General features: G+C 44.0%; 1 protein-coding gene across 2 annotated transcripts in view; it reads right to left on the bottom strand.

Annotated features, from left to right (window-relative positions):
• The window catches only part of ascc3 (activating signal cointegrator 1 complex subunit 3), a 619,273-nt gene that overhangs the window by 195,050 nt on the left and 404,794 nt on the right, over window positions 1–19,429 (bottom strand). For both annotated transcript variants that reach the window (XM_041188004.1, XM_041188005.1), the window contains exon 23: window positions 5,962–6,060. In XM_041188004.1, coding sequence (XP_041043938.1) covers window positions 5,962–6,060 — 99 coding nt within the window. The remainder of the gene's footprint in view (window positions 1–5,961; window positions 6,061–19,429) is intronic.

Genomic DNA, 19,429 nt, shown 5'->3' with positions numbered 1-19,429 from the left:
ACTCAAAACAAAGCGTCCAACATTAAATGTGATTCGTGATTGGGCAACATTTGCTAAACAATCCTCAGTGCACTAAGAATTACACTGACAACCAATTTAAGATTGTCAGATGGGCTCGCAATGTGGCGCATTTGCGTGTACTGGAAGCTACCTATGTTAATACACAGGGCCCTGTTCTCTGCAGACAGAAAGAACATGTGCATACATTTCGCCTGTTTCAGTTAAACAAAATAAGTGATAGCCATTCGCTGACTCATTCCTCAGTGCAATGCCTTGACCAATCAGGGTGAAGCTGCCTGTTTAAACTTCAAACAACGTTTGGAAGTTAACCGTGAGTTACCATCAGTGGTTCATTCTCCATGGCAATGCCACTTGCCAACCAATCAGCACTCGTCACATACTGTATAAATTGTTGCTTTCCTCCCTTACGTTGGTATTGTTGCGAGTGTCCTGATGAGAGCGAGATGAAAATTAGACATGTCTCTTTTTCTCAGCAATAACAGCACGTTATGCCTATTGTGTTGGGGCTCGAGGATCTGTGGCATGGATGACCATTTCATGATAAATGAATCTGGCAACTCCATAGACAGCAGGCATTCACCTGCATGATGCACTGCTGGTGGTCACACACAAGCTGCATACTGAGGGAATGGATCACTGCCTGTTCCTGGACATCTCCAAGTCTAAATGAGAGTTTGCATGGTGACTTGTGTGCCGTCAATGGATCCCTGGACCACAGGGAATCCCACAATCCTATTGAAACCTAAAGCTCTCCGTCACTGGTCGCATCTGACAGTTGGAAGAATATGTAGTAATTCCTCAGAGAATATAGATTTTCAGTGACCTCCTTAATGCACAGAAAATGATATGTGACTGATACCACCTGTGATAGTGGGAAGGTTCCAGTGGCATAAATGCTACAAACAATGTAATCATGGCCGTTCTGTGATGTTTGAGTCTTCCTTCTACGAGGTTATAGGTCTCTATGACAATCTCTTTGGTGAAGCACACCTTCCTCATGCGCTGATCTAGGGTTATGAATGTAGGAGTAATGCTTTCTAAATACTCTAGATGGATAAGGCCTCCAGCTGAGAGTCCTCCTTTCCTTCCCCTCTCTCGGTCTCTCCTCCAGCAGCTGGTGCTTGTTTTGTTTGGCCTCAGCTCCTCTTCCCATTTCTCATGCAGAACAAGGAGTACTGCTAGCAAGATGCCCAGCTCTATCTTTTTCCTAATGACTCCAACAAGGTTTCCAATAAGATAGAGTGGCACAGCATTCATTCTTTTTTCAGGTGAAGTGCTGACAGAATTTCCAGGAAAATTGTTAATGAATGTTGGTGGAATTTTGACCAAGTGTCCCAGAAAGTCTCCCGATGTGCATCAAAAGTACCCCTCAAACACTGTCCAGCAGCAAGCAAAAAGTGAAAGCTGAGCTTGGATTGAAATTACGCCTGTAATCCTCAGTGATGACTTCTTTTATTCCTGTTCAGCTGGTCGCTGTTAGGAGAGGATGTTAACTTAAGCATCACATGCCTAAAGGCTATACAATAACAAACACTTGTATTTATGTAAAGTCTGTAATATAGAATGTCCAAAGTCCTTAATGAGCTAGCAGGCATTTTAATTAAAAACAAAAACAGAATTACCTGGAAAAACTCAGCAGGTCTGGCAGCATCGGCGGAGAAGAAAAGAGTTGACGTTTCGAGTCCTCATGACCCTTCGACAGAACTTGAGTTCGAGTCCAAGAAAGAGTTGAAATATAAGCTGGTTTAAGGTGTGTGTGTGGGGGGCGGAGAGATAGAGAGACAGAGAGGTGGAGGGGGGGCGGTGTGGTTGTAGGGACAAACAAGCAGTGATAGAAGCAGATCATCAAAAGATGTCAACGACAATAGTACAATAGAACACATAGGTGTTAAAGTTAAAGTTGGTGATATTATCTAAACGAATGTGCTAATTAAGAATGGATGGTAGGGCACTCAAGGTATAGCTCTAGTGGGGTTTTTTTTTAATTTTTTTATAATGGAAATAGGTGGGAAAAGAAAAATCTTTATAATTTATTGGAAAAAAAAGGGAAGGGGGAAACAGAAAGGGGGTGGGGATGGGGGAGGGAGCTCACGACCTAAAGTTGTTGAATTCAATATTCAGTCCGGATGGCTGTAAAGTGCCTAGTCAGAAGATGAGGTGTTGTTCCTCCAGTTTGCGTTGGGCTTCACTGGAACAATGCAGCAAGCCAAGGACAGACATGTGGGCAAGAGAGCAGGGTGGAGTGTTAAAATGGCAAGCGACAGGGAGGTTTGGGTCATTCTTGCGGACAGACCGCAGGTGTTCTGCAAAGTGGTCGCCCAGTTTACGTTTGGTCTCTCCAATGTAGAGGAGACCACATTGGGAGCAATGAATGCAGTAGACTAAGTTGGGAGAAATGCAAGTGAAATGCTGCTTCACTTGAAAGGAGTGTTTGGGTCCTTGGACGGTGAGGAGAGAGGAAGTGAAGGGGCAGGTGTTGCATCTTTTGCGTGGGCATGGGGTGGTGCCATAGGAGGGGGTTGAGGAGTAGGGGGTGATGGAGGAGTGGACCAGGGTGTCCCGGAGGGAGCGATCCCTACGGAATGCCGATAAGGGGGGCGAAGGGAAGATGTGTTTGGTGGTGGCATCATGCTGGAGTTGGCGGAAATGGCGGAGGATGATCCTTTGAATGCGGAGGCTGGTGGGGTGATAAGTGAGGACAAGGGGGACCCTATCATGTTTCTGGGAGGGAGGAGAAGGCGTGAGGGCGGATGCGCGGGAGATGGGCCGGACACGGTTGAGGGCCCTGTCAACGACCGTGGGTGGAAAACCTCGGTTAAGGAAGAAGGAGGACATGTCAGAGGAACTGTTTTTGAATGTAGCATCATCGGAACAGATGCGACGGAGGCGAAGGAACTGAGAGAATGGAATGGAGTCCTTACAGGAAGCGGGGTGTAAGGAGCTGTAGTCGAGATAGCTGTGGGAGTCGGTGGGTTTGTAATGGATATTGATGGACAGTCTATCACCAGAGATTGAGACAGAGAGGTCAAGGAAGGGAAGGGAAGTGTCAGAGATGGACCACGTGAAAATGATGGAGGGGTGGAGATTGGAAGCAAAATTAATAAATTTTTCCAAGTCCCGACGAGAGCATGAAGCGGCACCGAAGTAATCATCGATGTACCGGAGAAAGAGTTGTGGAAGGGGGCCGGAGTAGGACTGCAACAAGGAATGTTCCACATACCCCATAAAGAGACAGGCATAGCTGGGGCCCATGCGGGTACCCATAGCCACACCTTTTATTTGGAGGAAGTGAGAGGAGTTGAAGGAGAAATTGTTCAGCGTGAGAACAAGTTCAGCCAGATGGAGGAGAGTAGTGGTGGATGGGGATTGTTCGGGCCCGAACAAATCCCCATCCACCACTACTCTCCTCCATCTGGCTGAACTTGTTCTCACGCTGAACAATTTCTCCTTCAACTCCTCTCACTTCCTCCAAATAAAAGGTGTGGCTATGGGTACCCGCATGGGCCCCAGCTATGCCTGTCTCTTTATGGGGTATGTGGAACATTCCTTGTTCCAGTCCTACTCCGGCTCCCTTCCACAACTCTTTCTCCGGTACATCCATGATTACTTCGGTGCTGCTTCATGCTCTCGTCGGGACTTAGAAAAATTTATTAATTTTGCTTCCAATCTCCACCCCTCCATCATTTTCACGTGGTCCATCTCTGACACTTCCCTTCCCTTCCTTGACCTCTCTGTCTCAATCTCTGGTGATAGACTGTCCACCAATATCCATTACAAACCCACCGACTCCCACAGCTACCTCGCCTACAGCTCCTCACACCCCGCTTCCTGTAAGGACTCCATCCCATTCTCTCAGTTCCTTCGCCTCCGTCGCATCTGTTCCGATGATGCTACATTCAAAAACAGTTCCTCTGACATGTCCTCCTTCTTCCTTAACCGAGGTTTTCCACCCACGGTCGTTGACAGGGCCCTCAACCGTGTCCGGCCCATCTCCCGCGCATCCGCCCACACGCCTTCTCCTCCCTCCCAGAAACATGATAGGGTCCCCCTTGTCCTCACTTATCACCCCACCAGCCTCCGCATTCAAAGGATCATCCTCCGCCATTTCCGCCAACTCCAGCATGATGCCACCACCAAACACATCTTCCCTTCACCCCCCTTATCGGCATTCCGTAGGGATCGCTCCCTCCGGGACACCCTGGTCCACTCCTCCATCACCCCCTACTCCTCAACCCCCTCCTATGGCACCACCCCATGCCCACGCAAAAGATGCAACACCTGCCCCTTCACTTCCTCTCTCCTCACCGTCCAAGGACCCAAACACTCCTTTCAAGTGAAGCAGCATTTCACTTGCATTTCCCCCAACTTAGTCTACTGCATTCATTGCTCCCAGTGTGGTCTCCTCTACATTGGAGAGACCAAACGTAAACTGGGCGACCACTTTGCAGAACACCTGCGGTCTGTCCGCAAGAATGACCCAAACCTCCCTGTCGCTTGCCATTTTAACACTCCACCCTGCTCTCTTGCCCACATGTCTGTCCTTGGCTTGCTGCATTGTTCCAGTGAAGCCCAACGCAAACTGGAGAAACAACACCTCATCTTCTAACTAGGCACTTTACAGCCATCCGGACTGAATATTGAATTCAACAACTTTAGGTCGTGAGCTCCCTCCCCCATCCCCACCCCCTTTCTGTTTCCCCCTTCCCTTTTTTTTCCAATAAATTATAAAGATTTTCCTTTTCCCACCTATTTCCATTATAAAAAAATAAAGAAAACCCCACTAGAGCTATACCTTGAGTGCCCTACCATCCATTCTTAATTAGCACATTCGTTTAGATAATATCACCAACTTTAACTTTAACACCTATGTGTTCTATTGTACTATTGTCGTTGACATCTTTTGATGATCTGCTTCTATCACTGCTTGTTTGTCCCTACAACCACACCCACCCCCTCCACCTCTCTGCCTCTCTATCTCTCCGCCCCCCACACACACACCTTAAACCAGCTTATATTTCAACTCTTTCTTGGACTCGAACTCAAGTTCTGTCGAAGGGTCATGAGGACTCGAAACGTCAACTCTTTTCTTCTCCGCCGATGCTGCCAGACCTGCTGAGTTTTTCCAGGTAATTCTGTTTTTGTTTTGGATTTCCAGCATCCGCAGTTTTTTTGTTTTTATTTTAATTAAAAACCTGTTTATGATCCTCCAGGAGGCTATTCTCAGTTTGTACTTCAACTTCTTTATCAACATGGCAGTCTTGTGGTGAACCGTCTCAGCTTAACACTCCATCATGGGACACCTCAGAGGCTGCTTAGCACCTAAGGCATCCAGGGAAAATTACCAGCTGCAAATTTAACTGTTATTTTCCTTTTCATCACTATTGTTGCCTTGAGATCACCCTATATGCAGCATTTTTACTTAAGAAGACTCTTTTATCAAAACAATTAGGATCAGGCAGAAAAAGTAACAATGTTACCCTGACATCTAGAATCCACTTTTCTCATTCAAGCCTATCAGCAAAGGGCTGACCAACCTTAAGGATGGAAAATAAAACATAAATCCACAAGATTACTTCAACATTACCCTTTTTTGAAAAGTTCTAAAGGACTAATCAACGTTGATTAAATATTGCTGTAAGGGGCAATGGCAAATTGCAGATGGTAGCAGGCATGAATGAGCATACATATTTATATTTGTCTTAAAATCATGGTCACCAGCTTTTAGACATTCATAAGCATATATTGTCTTGTAGTGGAGGTAAAACAACTTTCAATTGTCTCCCTGATATGGTAATCAAAAATGAGCTTCCTGTAGGAAACATTCTCAGTGAATTCAGCAATATATCAATTCTGCTTCACTGTGGTAGCAGCCAGAGACCACAAGCTTGGTGGTAGTGGGGAAAATGTCATGACTGTATTAGCTATGTGGTTACATCTTACCTGCTTCTTTTGGAGGAGGAAATATTCTGAGTGATATATGTGGTCATTCACAGAATCTTCCACCCAAATCCACCAAGGTTCACCTACAGATCCATGAGTCTGTTGGAATAAATGCTATCAATTAACTCCGGGGCTGCAAAACTACTTAAAGCAATTTTAAGAAAATTAAACCAGTGTCACAGAAACATAGAATAGCACAGCACAGAAAGCGGCCATCTGGTCCATCAAGTCTTCCCCAACTCTTTCAAAAAGCTACCCAGTTAGTCTAACTCCCTGGCTCTATCCCCATATCTCTGCAATTCCTTCTCCTTTAAGTATTTATCCAACACCCTCTTGAAAGCTATTATTGGCAGTATCAGTCAGTGCAATCCAAATCCTAATCCTAACCACTCTTTGTGTAAAAAAAAACTTTCCCTCATGTCTCCCCAATTCTTTTGCAATCACCTTAAATCCGTGTCCTCTGGTCATTTACCCTTCAGCCAGTGGACACAGTTGCTCTTTATTTGTTCTATCTAAACACTTCATGATTTCAAACAGCCCCATCAAATTTCCTCTTTGCTGCTCTAAGGAGAACCATCCTAAATTCTCTGCTTTCTCTACATAACTTTAATTCCTCACCACTGGAACCACTCCAGTAAATATCTGCTGTGCTCTCCCCACAAGCATGGTCGTTCCTAAAGTGTGATGCTCAGAATTGGACATAATAATCCAGCTGTTGCTGAACTATTGTTTTATAAAGATTTGGGATTACTTCCTGCCTTAAGGGAATGTGGAATTCAAAGCACAAGCAGATCAGCCATGATTTTATTGAATAGAGGAGCAGGCTTGAGGGGCCTAATGGCCTATTTCTGCTCCTATTTCCTTTGTTCATATTTTTTGTATTCTATGACTCTGAATCAAGGACTACATATGCTTTTTTCATAAACACCCTTCTCAACTTGTCCTGGCAATTTTACTACACTCGGAGGTGTCCAATTTGAGTTTTTATGTTGCTCAGTGATGTTCAAAACTACCTCCAGGATTGACCACAGCAAGGCGGGGGATAGGCGGAGGACCAGGGCATGAACTTGTATGATACGGCCATCAGTTCCATGGTATCAGCCAAGCAAGGAATTCACACCACAAAGAATGGAACTGGTTCAGGATAGTTTCTCGAATGTCCAGAGATGCTTACCCTAATATCATCAACTGACAGTGATATTATTAGTTAAACACACAACAGCACTCGAAAAACAAAAAGAACAGACACAACATCAAAGTAATGTATTAAACCCTACTTGCACACCTGGGAGTAGGCAGCCTTCGTAAGTTCTTACTCAACCTTTTGGGGGTTGGATAAACGGAAATCATAAAGGAAAAGTCTATAGGTTCCTGTGAACCTACTCCTTGTCCTCATCACCAATAAATCCTCTGCAGAACAGTATCCAGGATCAGGAAGGGACTTCAGCTTCTGTCCGTCATACTGTCCTTATGGGATGCCGGGCTCTTGAAAGATGGTAATTGACTTTCCTCTTAACTGTTCAAAAAAATTGACGTCACTTGTCCCATGGCCACCAGGCAGCATCGTGAAGGTCTGTGCAAGTGGAAAATCACTTTCTGCCCCTATGCGGAGGTGAAACCTTCCTATTTTTGATAAATGGTTGGCAGACTTTAGGCTTAATGGCTATTCTCGGCCAGTTGAATTCTGAAGATCACCACATCAAATGCCAGCATGTGATGATCGACCCTTTGGGACCATTTGCCAGTTTAGGTTCGACTCACTGTGGTCTAGAACAGCCAAGATGACCACAGATCCAGTAGCTAGTTCTCAACAACCACACATAACCAATATGGAGGAAGCGACCTCTGGCTCATAAGACCATAAGACTTGGAAACAGAAATTAGCCCATTCAGCCCATTGATACTGCTCCGCCATTCAATCATGGCTGATAAGTTTCTCAATCCCATTCTCCTGTCTTCTCCCCGTAACCTTCGATCCCCTTACCAATCAAGAACCTATCTATCTTGGTCTTATATACACTCAATGACCTGGCCTCCACAGCCTTCTGTGGCAATGAATTCATCTTGCGCTGTTACCTCTAGTATCTTCCCCATGGGTCTGTCCTTGGCCTCCCCTCCTTTTTCTCATTTACATGATGCCCCTTGGTGATATTATCCAGAAACACAGCATCACTTTTCGCATGTATGCTGATGGCACACAGCTCTACCTCACCATCAGCTCTCTCAACTCCTCCACTGATATTAAATTATAAGACAGCTTGTCCAACATCCAGTCTGGGTTGAGCAGACGTAGCATGCCACAGACGATGCAAGGTATTTCAGCCATATCTCCCTCACAGCTGGATGTGTAATGCGGCGATAGCAAGTCCTAGAGAGACATAGTTACTACCCACTTTCTTGGCCAGTCACTTTAGCCATCACCACCTTCGTGCTGATGTTCCTGGTGGGACCCACTGCGGTATAGAAATGGCAAAAAAAATCCCACAGCTATAGTAACTAGGCTTTCTAGTGGAAGGGGCACCAACTATCCTCTATCTTAAAAGAGTCATCATTCAAAGAGTTGCTTACAGACATCACAAAATATCTCTGCTCTTGCACCACTTTAAAATTGTTCCATTTTGTTGGCATTGTCTCTCCTCATTCTCCCCACCAAATTGTATCACCTCATACTTTTTGGTGTTGAATTTCATCTGCCACTTTCCCAGCTATACCATCAAGCTCTCTATGTCCTCCTGAAGTCCTATTACCATCTTTCTCATTGTTTACTACACTTCCAAGTTTCAGGCCATCTGTAAATTTCATAATTGTGCCTTGCGCCTCCAAGTGAACATCATTAACCTATGTCAAAAAGCAGTGGCTCCAGTGTTCAACTCTGGGGAAACACCACTGTCTATCTCCAGACATCCAAAAAACAACCATTCACCACAACATTGTTTTCTATCCCTTAGACATCTTTGCTATGCTGCTACTGCCCTTTTTATTCGTGGGCTTCAATTTTACTAACAAGCTTATGACATAGTATTTTATTAAATGTCTTTTGGAAGTTCATATACATAGCCCACATTCACTCTCTGTTATCCTGGTAAAATACTCAATCAAGTTAGGTCAATCATGATTTGCCCTTAACAGAATCCATGCTGGCTCTTCTTTATTAATCCACACTTGTCCAAGTAGCTGATAATTAGATAAAAAGCTCCTCCTCCACCAATGTTAAACTAACCTGTGAAGTCCTTTATGCTGTTGTGACTACTCAGAGAACACATAAACAAAGTGGTAAAATAGTGTAATACAGTGCAAAGATGTTTAGCAGATACGATTTTGAAAAGTCACCTAAACTCTGATGCAATGTTGTAATGGTAGGGGGCAGGGGATCTAACGAGAAGATGGTAAGTGAAAGCAGTCAGAGTACGCCACACACTGGCTGTCACTGTGTAGTGAGGCTTTTCTTAGTTTTTTTTATTCTTCCACAGGATGTGTGTGTTGCTGGCTGAGCCAGCACTTACTATGTGAAAAAGTCTACAAAAGCATTCCATAAAGAAATGTTGCAGCTTGCTCAAAAAAAAAGAATTGCTTTGTAATAATTAATATCCTGAAAAAATTCGAACAGACTTGTCAAAACAAATTCCCTTTCTGAAAACCATGTTGACAATGCCTAATCATATTATACTTTTCTTAGTACCCTGTTACCACTTCCTTAATAATGGGTTCCAGCACTTTCTTGTTGACTTATGTCAGGTTAAATGGCCATTAGTTCCCTGTTTTCTCTCTCCCTTCTTTCTTGAATAGCAATGTTACATTTGAGACAGTTCCTGAAACTAAAGAATTTTGAATCTCATAACTGCTGCATCCACTGTCTCTGTAGCCTCAATTTTTAAGACCCTGGGCAATCTAGTCCAGGGGATTTGCGGTTTTCAGTCCCATTCATTTCATCAGTATTTTTTCATTGCTAATTAATTATTTTAAGTTCCTCTCATTAGGCCTTTGGTTCCTACTTTTTCCAATATGATTTTTGTGTCATCTACTGTGAAGAGTTACACAAAGTGTTTGTTTAATGTCTCTGTCACTTCCTTTCTCCCTATTGCCCTTGTCTTAGCTTCTGAGGGACCCATGCTTACTCTGGAGACTTTCATCCTTTTTATATACAGTAAAGTTCTGCTGCTCGTGGGGGTTATGTTCCCATAGCTCTTTTAAAGCCTCTCTCTCTCTCTTTAACGAGTGCTCTCTTCTCCCCACTCTGGCTTGGGGTGGCATTGGGCCAGAGAAGTTGTATGTTTAAGAAGTCGCTGCTTGTTGTTCTGTTACTGGTTGTTGTTGTACAAGTGACAATCAGGAGGTTTAAAGGAGAAGTTGCTGCTGCTGCTGCTGCCCTCTCTTTCTCACACTCCCTTTCTCTCCTGTTTGGATGAGGGTGAGAAACTGCCACGACAACAGGAACCCTCATTGGTTACCAGGCCCGAACAAGAGCCGAGAGCAACCAAAAAGACAGACTGTAACAACTGGGAGAAATATAGGCTGTTTAACGAACCTCTCTCACTTGTAAAAACATAGTACCATAGAAAAGTTACAGCACAGAAGGAGGCCATTCAGCCCATTTGTTCCCTGCCAGCCCGAGGACACCCATGTGCCGTGCTTAATCCCACCTTCCTGCACCCGGCCCAAAGCCCTGCAGTTTACAGCACTTTAGGTGCAGATCCAGGTACTTTTTTAAAGAGTTTAGAGTTCCTGCCTCTGCCACCAACTTGGGCAGTGAATTCTAGACACCAACTACTCTCTGTGTAAAAAGTTCTTCCTCACGTCTCCCCTACACCTTCTGCCAATTATCTTGAATCTATGTCCCCTGATACTAGAATTCTCCACCAAAGGAAACAACTTTATCCTGTCCACTCTATCTATTCCCCTCATAATTTTGTACATCTCAATCAAGTGACCTCTCAGCCTTCTTTGTTCTAAGGAAAATAACCCCAACCTACCCAGTCTCTCCTCATAGCTACACTTTTCTAACCCTGGCAACATTGGTGTAAACCTCCTCTGCACTCTCTCCAGAGCTATTACATCCTTCCTGTAATGTGGTGACCAGAACTGCACACAATATTCCAGTTGTGGCCTCACCAGTGTTTTATACAATTCCAACATTATATCCTTACTTTTATATTCTATACCTCTGCCAATGAAGGAGAGCATTCTATATGCCTTCTTTACAACCTTGTCTGCTTGAACTGCTGCCTTCAGAGACCTGTGTACTTGTACGCCAAGATCTCTCACTTCATCTACCCCTCTTAGTATATTCCCATTTATTGTGTAATCCCTGTACCTGTTTGACCTCCCTAAATGTATGACCTCACACTTCTCTATGTTAAAATCCATCTGCCACTTTACCGCCCACTCCACCAACCCATCTATATCGTTTCGGATGTTTTAGCTATCCTCCACACTATCCACTACTCAGCCAATCTTTGTGTCAGCTGCAAATTTCCCAATCGTGCCCCCCACATTCACGTCCAAATCATTAATATATAACACAAACAGCAAGGGTCCCAACACCGAGCCCTGTGGAACACCACTTGAGACAACTTTCCATTCGCAAGGGCATCCATCGACCATTACCCTTTGTTTCCTGTTACAAAGCCAACCTTTTATCCAGTTTGCCACATTATCCTGAATCCTGTGGGCTTTTACTTTCCTGATCAATCTGCCATGTGGGACCTTGACAAATGCCTTGCTAAAATCCATGTACACATCTACTGCACTACTTTCATCAACCCTTCTTGTCACTTCCTCAGAGAATTCAATCAAATTTGTGAGGCAAGCCCTTCCTTTAACAAATCCATGCTGACCATCCCTGACTAGTCCATGCCTTCCCACATGACAGTTAATCCTATCTCTCAGGATTAATTCTACTAATTTGATCACCACTGATGTAAGACTAACTGGCCTATAATTGTTTGGCATTTCCTTTGTTCCCTTTTTAAACAATAGACCTACATTTACATTTCTCCAGTCCTCCGGTACCTCCCCTGTATCAAGTGAAGATTGGAAATTTATCCTCAGAGCATTGCTTACTCCTCCCTGACTTCCTTCAGCAGCCTCGGAAACAATCCATCTGGCCCTGGTGACTTATCAGCTTTCAAGGATTTCAGCCCTTTGAGTACTTCTCTCGCCCTCCTCCCCTCCCGCACAGGCATCTCTGAGCGCTGCATCACATGTTTCACACTGGGCGGGCCTTAATTGGCCCGCCAGCATTAAATCACGGTCCTGTCCTGGTCGCAGGCAGCACTCAGCTTCCTGGCCGCCCCCCTGCCCACCCCCATCGAGCCCGCCCAACAAGGGAAAAATTCTGCCCATGGATACAAATTGGCTGAGTGGCAGGAAACAAAGAGTAGTGCTGAATGGTTGTGTCTGGGATAGGAGGAAGGTTTATAGTGGAGTTTCCCAGTGATTGGTGTTAGGACTCCTGCTCTTGCTGATATATGTTAATGACCTTGGCTTTGGTGTACAGAGCATAATTTCAAAATCTGCAGATGATGAGACTTGGAAGCATTGTGAATCATAAGGAGGACAGTGTAAAGGACATAGGTTGAAGAAATGGGCGGACAAGTGGCGGATGAAATTTAATACAGAGAAGTGTGAAGTGATACATTTTGGTAGGAGAAAAGTAGAGACACAATACAAAATAAAGCATACAATTCTAAAGGGGGTGCAGGAGCAAAGGGACCAGGGTGCATATGTGCATGTAGATGTCTTGTTGCAATTATATAGAGCCTTGGTGCACCTGGAGTATTGTGTACAGTTTTGGTCTCCTTGTCTCAGGAACGATGTAACTGCCGTAGAGGGAGTGCGACAGAGGTTCACCAGACTAATCCCTGGGATAGTGGGATTGTCTCATGAGGAGAGATTGAGGAAACTGGGCCTGTAATCTCTGGAATGTTGATCTCATTGAAATTTACAAAATTCATACAGCGCATGACAGGGTAGATGTAGATAGGATTTTTCCCCTGGTTGGTGAGTCCAGAACCAGAGGACATAGTCTAAGAATAAGGGGCAGGTAATTGAAAATTGAGATGAGGAGGAATTTCTTCACTTAGAGGGTGGTGAATCTTCGGAAGGTGTGGAAGCTAATCATTGATCGTGTTCAAGACAGAACTCGATATATTTCTGGATGCTTATGACATCAAAGGATATGGTGATAGTCTGGAAAAATGGGCTGAATGGACAAGTCCTGCCCCTATTTCCTATGTTCCTTTGTGCATAAATTATTGAAGGTGGCAGGACAATGTTGTGAGAGTGGTTCATAAAACATATGGCATCCTAGGCTTTATCAATAATGGGAATAGCATACAAAAGCAAGGAAGTTATGTTAAACCTGTATAAAATGGGCTGGTTTGGCCTCAACTGGAATGCTACGTCCAGTTTTGGGCACCAAACATTTGGAAGGATGTGAAGGTATGTGAGAGGGTGCAGAAAAGGTTCACAAGAATGGTTCCAAGGATGGGGACATTTAGGTAAGTAGAAAGATTGAAGAAGTTGCATCTGTTCTCCTTGTAAAATAAAATTAAGGTTGAAAGGAGGTTTGATGAGGTATTCAAAATCATGAGGGGTCTAGACAGAGTAGATAAGGAGGAACTGTTCCCATTGGTGGAAGGATCAAGAACCAGAGGACACAGATTTTAGGTAACTGGCTAAAGAAGCAATAGCAACATGAGGGATGACTTTTTCACGCAGTAAGTGGTAAAGATCTGCAGTGCAATGCCTGGAAGTTTGTTGAAGGCAGGGTCAATTGAGACTTTCAAAAGGGAATTGGATCATTATCTGAAAAGAAAAAAAATGCAGGGCTACCGAGATGAGGCAGGGGAGTGGTGCTAGTTGAATTGCTCATTCTATGATACTATGATTCTATGGCAGCACCTTCCAAACCCACAGCATCTGCCACCTAGACAGACAAGGGCAGCAGACACATGGGAACCCCATCATCTGCATGTTCCCCTCCAAGCCACGTCCCCATCCTAACTTGGAACTTCATCGTCGTTCCTTCACTATCATTGGGTCAAAACCTGCAACTCCCTTCCTGTGAACACTGTGAGTAAACCTATACCACATGGACTGCAGTGGATCAAGAAAGCAGTTCACCATCACCTTGTCAAGACCAGTTAGAGATGGGCAACAAATGTTAGCCTTGCCAGCAATGCATATGTCCCATGAAAGAATTAAAAAAATGATTTTGGAGTGTTTGTGCTGCAGAGTAGTGAAAACAGGCAATTTTGTGGTGGGTCAAATTATGAACATTGCTGTCAAAAAGTGTATCCGAATACAAGTAATTTTCACAACCAGCCTAAAATCAACTACTGAAAGGTGATAAATATGCACGGGAGCAGACCAAGCAAGGTGTCTCTTTTTCATTCTCTATGGCGAAGATGGTTTTATGCAGCCCATTGCGGCGGGAATCACGGTGGCTGGGCCCACTTAATCGTAGCACAGGCTTTGTGTCACTATGCCATGGAAGGCTCGACAGTGGCCAATTAAGTGCCTGAAGGGCAATTGATTCTTTTGGACTTCCCCCACGGAGCTGACTGGAGTTTGCTGCCCATTCTCAGACAGGTGGGTGAAACAGTGACCCTGACAAAATTCTGGCCAATATCTGTTTCCCCGTACAGATGCACCTGGTGTTTGGGTAGCATGTGACAGATGCACTGAGGTTCTTTATTGGATTATACCTCTGGTCTTTGAATCTTTCATCCACATTTTGTCACCTTCTCTCAGATTTTGTAACATTCTGCCTGTATCCAAAGTTATGTTTTTATTGAATTAAATTTCATAGTCTGTCAAGGTGAGATCTGAATTCATGATCTTTGGCTTGCTCATCCAGTGCTTTACGCATTAGACTACCATAATCATATATGACCAGCATCTTCACAGTGATGTGACAACCAGCAGCTCATTGCCTCGGTTCTGCTCTCCAGAATGCTCTCAGATTACTAATGGGCTTTGACATTTTTGAACATTGTTATAACAATTTGCATAGCTTCAGTCTTCAATCAAATAGTATAAGGTTTTGCTGAACAATCCATGGATGAAGTTTCTGCTAATTTTTTCTGATCAAATCTAACGATTGTTTTAAATTCAGATGTGTGCTCTTCTAATTCAGCTCTTCTTTATTATTTAAGCATGAAGCAATTCTAAACCTTCCAAGTAGCTTGATTGATCTTGGCTATTCTGCCAACTGATTGAAATCAAACTTAACCATTTCTTTGTGCTTTTAAATAACTTCTCTTAACGATTTTTAGATCTTGTATTTCCAAACCTTTCTCCTGTTTTATAAGACCATAAGACATAGGAGTAGAAATTAGGCCATTCGGCCCATCGAGTCTGCTCCGCCATTCAATCATGGCTGATAAGTTTCTCAACCCCATTCTCCCGCCTTCTCCCCATAACCTTTGATCCCCTTACCAATCAAGAACCTATCTATCTCGGTCTTAAATACACTCAATGACCTGGCCTTCTGTGGCAATGAATTCCACAGATTCACCACTCTCTGGCTAAAGAAGTTTCTCCTCATCTCTGTTCTAAAAGGTCTTCCCTTTACTCTGAGGCTCAGGTCCTAGTCTCTCCTACTAAGGGAAACATCTTCCCCACTTCCACTCTATCCAGGCCTTTCAGTGTTCTGTAAGTTTCAATCAGATCCCCCCTCATCCTTCTAAACTCCATCGAGTATAGACCCAGAGTCCTCAAACGTTCCTCATATGTTAAGCCTTATCATTCCTGACAACTAGTTCTGCTTTTCCATGTTTCCGGGTGATTCTTTGAACAAAGAATAACAATCGCTAAAATTATATATTGAGTTCTTCCACACTACATTCGATTGAATATATCTCTATAACGCAACTGAAATTAGCTTTTTCCAGTTCCTTTCTAGATATGGTATAAAATTCCCACAACTGCACATCCCTCCAAATAACTTTCTTTGCCTTTATATTAATTCAGCACTCCCTATGCTGCCCTTTATTTGCAGTAAACATACGTAGCATAGCACCAAACCCTACCGGCAGAAGTGAGTTCAAGGTGAGAACATGGCTGGAAAGAAGCAACACCAAAAAAAATTTCCAGTACCTGACAAATCCAATGACTCCTTATCCTCATAGGTCACGTGGCAGCCAAAGAGCCATCAACAGATGAAGATACCAATGGACTGGTCAGGTGGGCAGGAAAGTGGCAAATGGAATTCAATTTGGAGAAGTGTGAGGTTTTGCATTTGGGGAGGTTCAAATAAGGCAAAGGAATACACAATTAATGGGAGAATACAGAGAGGTTTAGAGGAAGTGAGGGACCTTGAAATGAATTTCCACAGGTCCCTATAGTTAGCAGGACAGGATGATAAGATGGTTCAGAAGGCAAATGGAATCCTTTCCTTTATTTGCTGAGGTGTAGAGTACAAGAGCAAGGAGGGTATGCTGGATGTGTATAAATCATTAGTTAAGCCACAACTTGAGTACAGTGTGCAGTTCTGGTCACCTTATTCCAGAAAGGATGTAATTACACTAGCGAGAGCACAGAGGAGATTTACAAGGATGTTGCAGGACTGGAAAAATGCAGTTATGAGGAAAGATTGGATAGGTTGGCATTGATTTCCTTGGAACAGAGGAGGCTGAGAGGAGATTTGATTGAGAGGTACAAAATTGTGAGGGGCTTGGATAGTGCAGGGCAGTGTCTAGGGGGCATAGAATTAAAGTGATTGGTAGAAAGATTAGAGGGGAGATAAGGAAAAATATTTTCACCCAGAGGGTAGTACAAGTCTCGTCCTCACTGTCTGAAAGGGTGGTAGAGGCAAAAACCCTCAACTCATTTAAAAAGAGTCTGGATATGCACCTCAAGCGCCGTAACCTGCAGGGCTATGGACCAAATACTGGAAAGCGGGATTAGGCTGGGTGGCTCATTTGTCGGCTGGCACAAGCACGATGGGCCAAGTGGCCTCTTTCTGTGCTGTAAACTTTCTGTGATTCTGTGAACAGATGGTTACGTTATCCCTTGAGCAAATTGTTGGAAGGCAATGCTTGCTGCATGGGCCAAAGTGGAGAGGAGTTAATGACCCAAGCTAAACACTTTAAATAATAAGTTAATTGTGAAGTTTTTGAAGCTGTTAAAAATGTTGTTAATGGTAATCTGAAGTCCTGCCACATCCAGTTGTGAATGGTGGTGGACAATTAAACAACTCACTGGAGGAGGAGCATCCAATCCAGAGCGCCGTCCACCTCATGATGCCAGGAGAACTGGTCAAATATGTCATCTCTGAAGGCACGAAAGTGGTCACTAAATACGCTAACTCCGTGTAGGTCGACCATTCTAAAGATCAAAAAGAAACACAAAGATCCCCATCCTCAATGATGGGGGTGGCCAAAGACAAGGCTGAAGCATTTGCAGGCATCTTCAGCAAGAAGGGCCAAGTGGGCGATCTATCTCCGCCCTTCCTGAGGTCACAGATGCCAGTCTTCAGCCAATTCGATTCACTCCACGTGATATCAAGAAACGGCTGAAGGCACTGGATACTGCAAAGGCTATGGGCCCTGACTACGTTCCAGCAATAGTACTGAAGAATTGTGCTCCAGAACTTGCCACGTCCCTAGCCAAGCTGTTCCTGTACAGCTACACACTGACAACTATCTGAGGATGTTGAAAATTGTCCATGTATATGCTATCTACAAAAAACAGGACAAATGCAGCCCGGCCAATTACAGCCCCATCAGTCTACTCTCGATCATCAGTAAAGTGGTGGAAGGTGTCATGAAGAGATATTAATGTCCATAATGTTATTGGAAATTATTTAAAAATAGAGTTCTAATGGGGTATGTGGCTATGTGTGTGTCTAAATTGGATTAAAACCAGCTAGTCTGGGTCATCAGCAAAGTCATGGAAAGTTTGTTGACAGTGCCATCAAGTGGCACTCACTCAGCAATAACCTGCTCACTGACACTCAGTTTGGGTTCCGCCAGGGCCACTCAGCTCCTGATCATGTTACAGTCTTGGTGCAAACATGGACAAAAGAGCCAAACTCCAGGGGTGAGGTCAGAGCGAGGGCCCCAACATCAAGGGAGCATTTAACCAAGTGTGGCCATCAAGGGTCCCTAGCAAAACTGAAGATAATGGGAAACGTGGGGAAAACTCTCCTATGATTGAAGTCATACCAAGCACAAAGCACAAAGGGGTCAATCACGTCAGTCCTGGGACATCGCTGCAGGTGTTCCTCAGGGTGGTATTCTAGGCCCAACCATCTTCAGTCGTTTCATCAAAGACCTTCCCTTCATCATAAGGTGAGAAGTGGGGATGTTCGCTGATGATTGCACAATGTTCAGCACCATTCGCGATTCCTCAGGTACTGAAGCAGTCCATGCCAATATGCAGCAAGACCTGGACAATATTCAGGCTTGAGCTGAAAAGTGGCAAGTAACATTCGCGCAACACAAGTGCCGGGCAATGACCATCTCCAACAAGAGAGAATCTAACTATTTCTTCTTGACATTCTGAACGTTATTTTTTTAATTTTTTAAAGAAAATGATTCTTTGCTTTCTGATAATTCTAAGCTGTGCATGATCAAGAACGAACATCAAGCTGCCTGTTAGTAAAAAAGCTGATCATTTATGACATACTACTTAACATTACCATTGCTGAATCCCCCACTATCAACATCCTGGGGGTTATCATTGACCAGAAACTGAACTGGACCAGCCTTTGAAATACTGTGGGTACAAGAGCAGGTCAGAGGCTGGTAATTCTGCAGAGAATATCTCATCTCCTGACTCCCCAAAGCCTGTCCACCAACTACAAGGCACAAGTCAGGAGTGTGATGGAATACTCTCTACTTACCTGGATGAGTGCAGCTCCAACACTACAAGAAGCTTGATTGGCACCCCATCCACTACAATAAACATTCAGTCCCTCCACTACCAACACACAGTGGCAGCACTGTGCATCATCTACAAGATGCACTGCAGGAATTCACCAAGTCTCCTTCGACAGCACCTTGCAAACCTGTGACCACTACCACCTAGAAGGAGAATGGCAGCAGATGCATGGGAACACCACTACCTGGATGTTCCTCTCCTCGTCACACACCATCCAGACTTGGAAATATATCGCCATTCCTTCACCGTCGCTGGGTCAAAATCCTAGAACTCCCTTCCAAACATCACTGAGTAAACCTATACCACATGGACTGCAATGGTTCAAGGCAGCAGCTCATCACCACCTTCTCCAGGGCAATTAGGGATGGGTATTTAATGCTGGCTTAGCCAGTGATACCCATAGGCCATGAACGAATATAAAGATACAAACCATTGATGTATACTTGAATAGCTATTTACTAACTCTTTTTTACATACAGGAATTTCTGACTTGCAAATTGGAAATTCTTGCCAACCATTTCCTTTTCAATAGTATTTTTTGATGACCTGTTTTAACTCCAGTAACTAAAAGCCTCAACTC

The sequence above is a fragment of the Carcharodon carcharias genome, chromosome 5 (genome assembly GCF_017639515.1).
Source record: "Carcharodon carcharias isolate sCarCar2 chromosome 5, sCarCar2.pri, whole genome shotgun sequence".
Lineage (NCBI taxonomy): Eukaryota > Metazoa > Chordata > Chondrichthyes > Lamniformes > Lamnidae > Carcharodon > Carcharodon carcharias.
The sequence above is the reverse complement of the archived record's forward strand: the minus strand, read 5'-3'. Positions and strand labels throughout refer to the sequence as shown.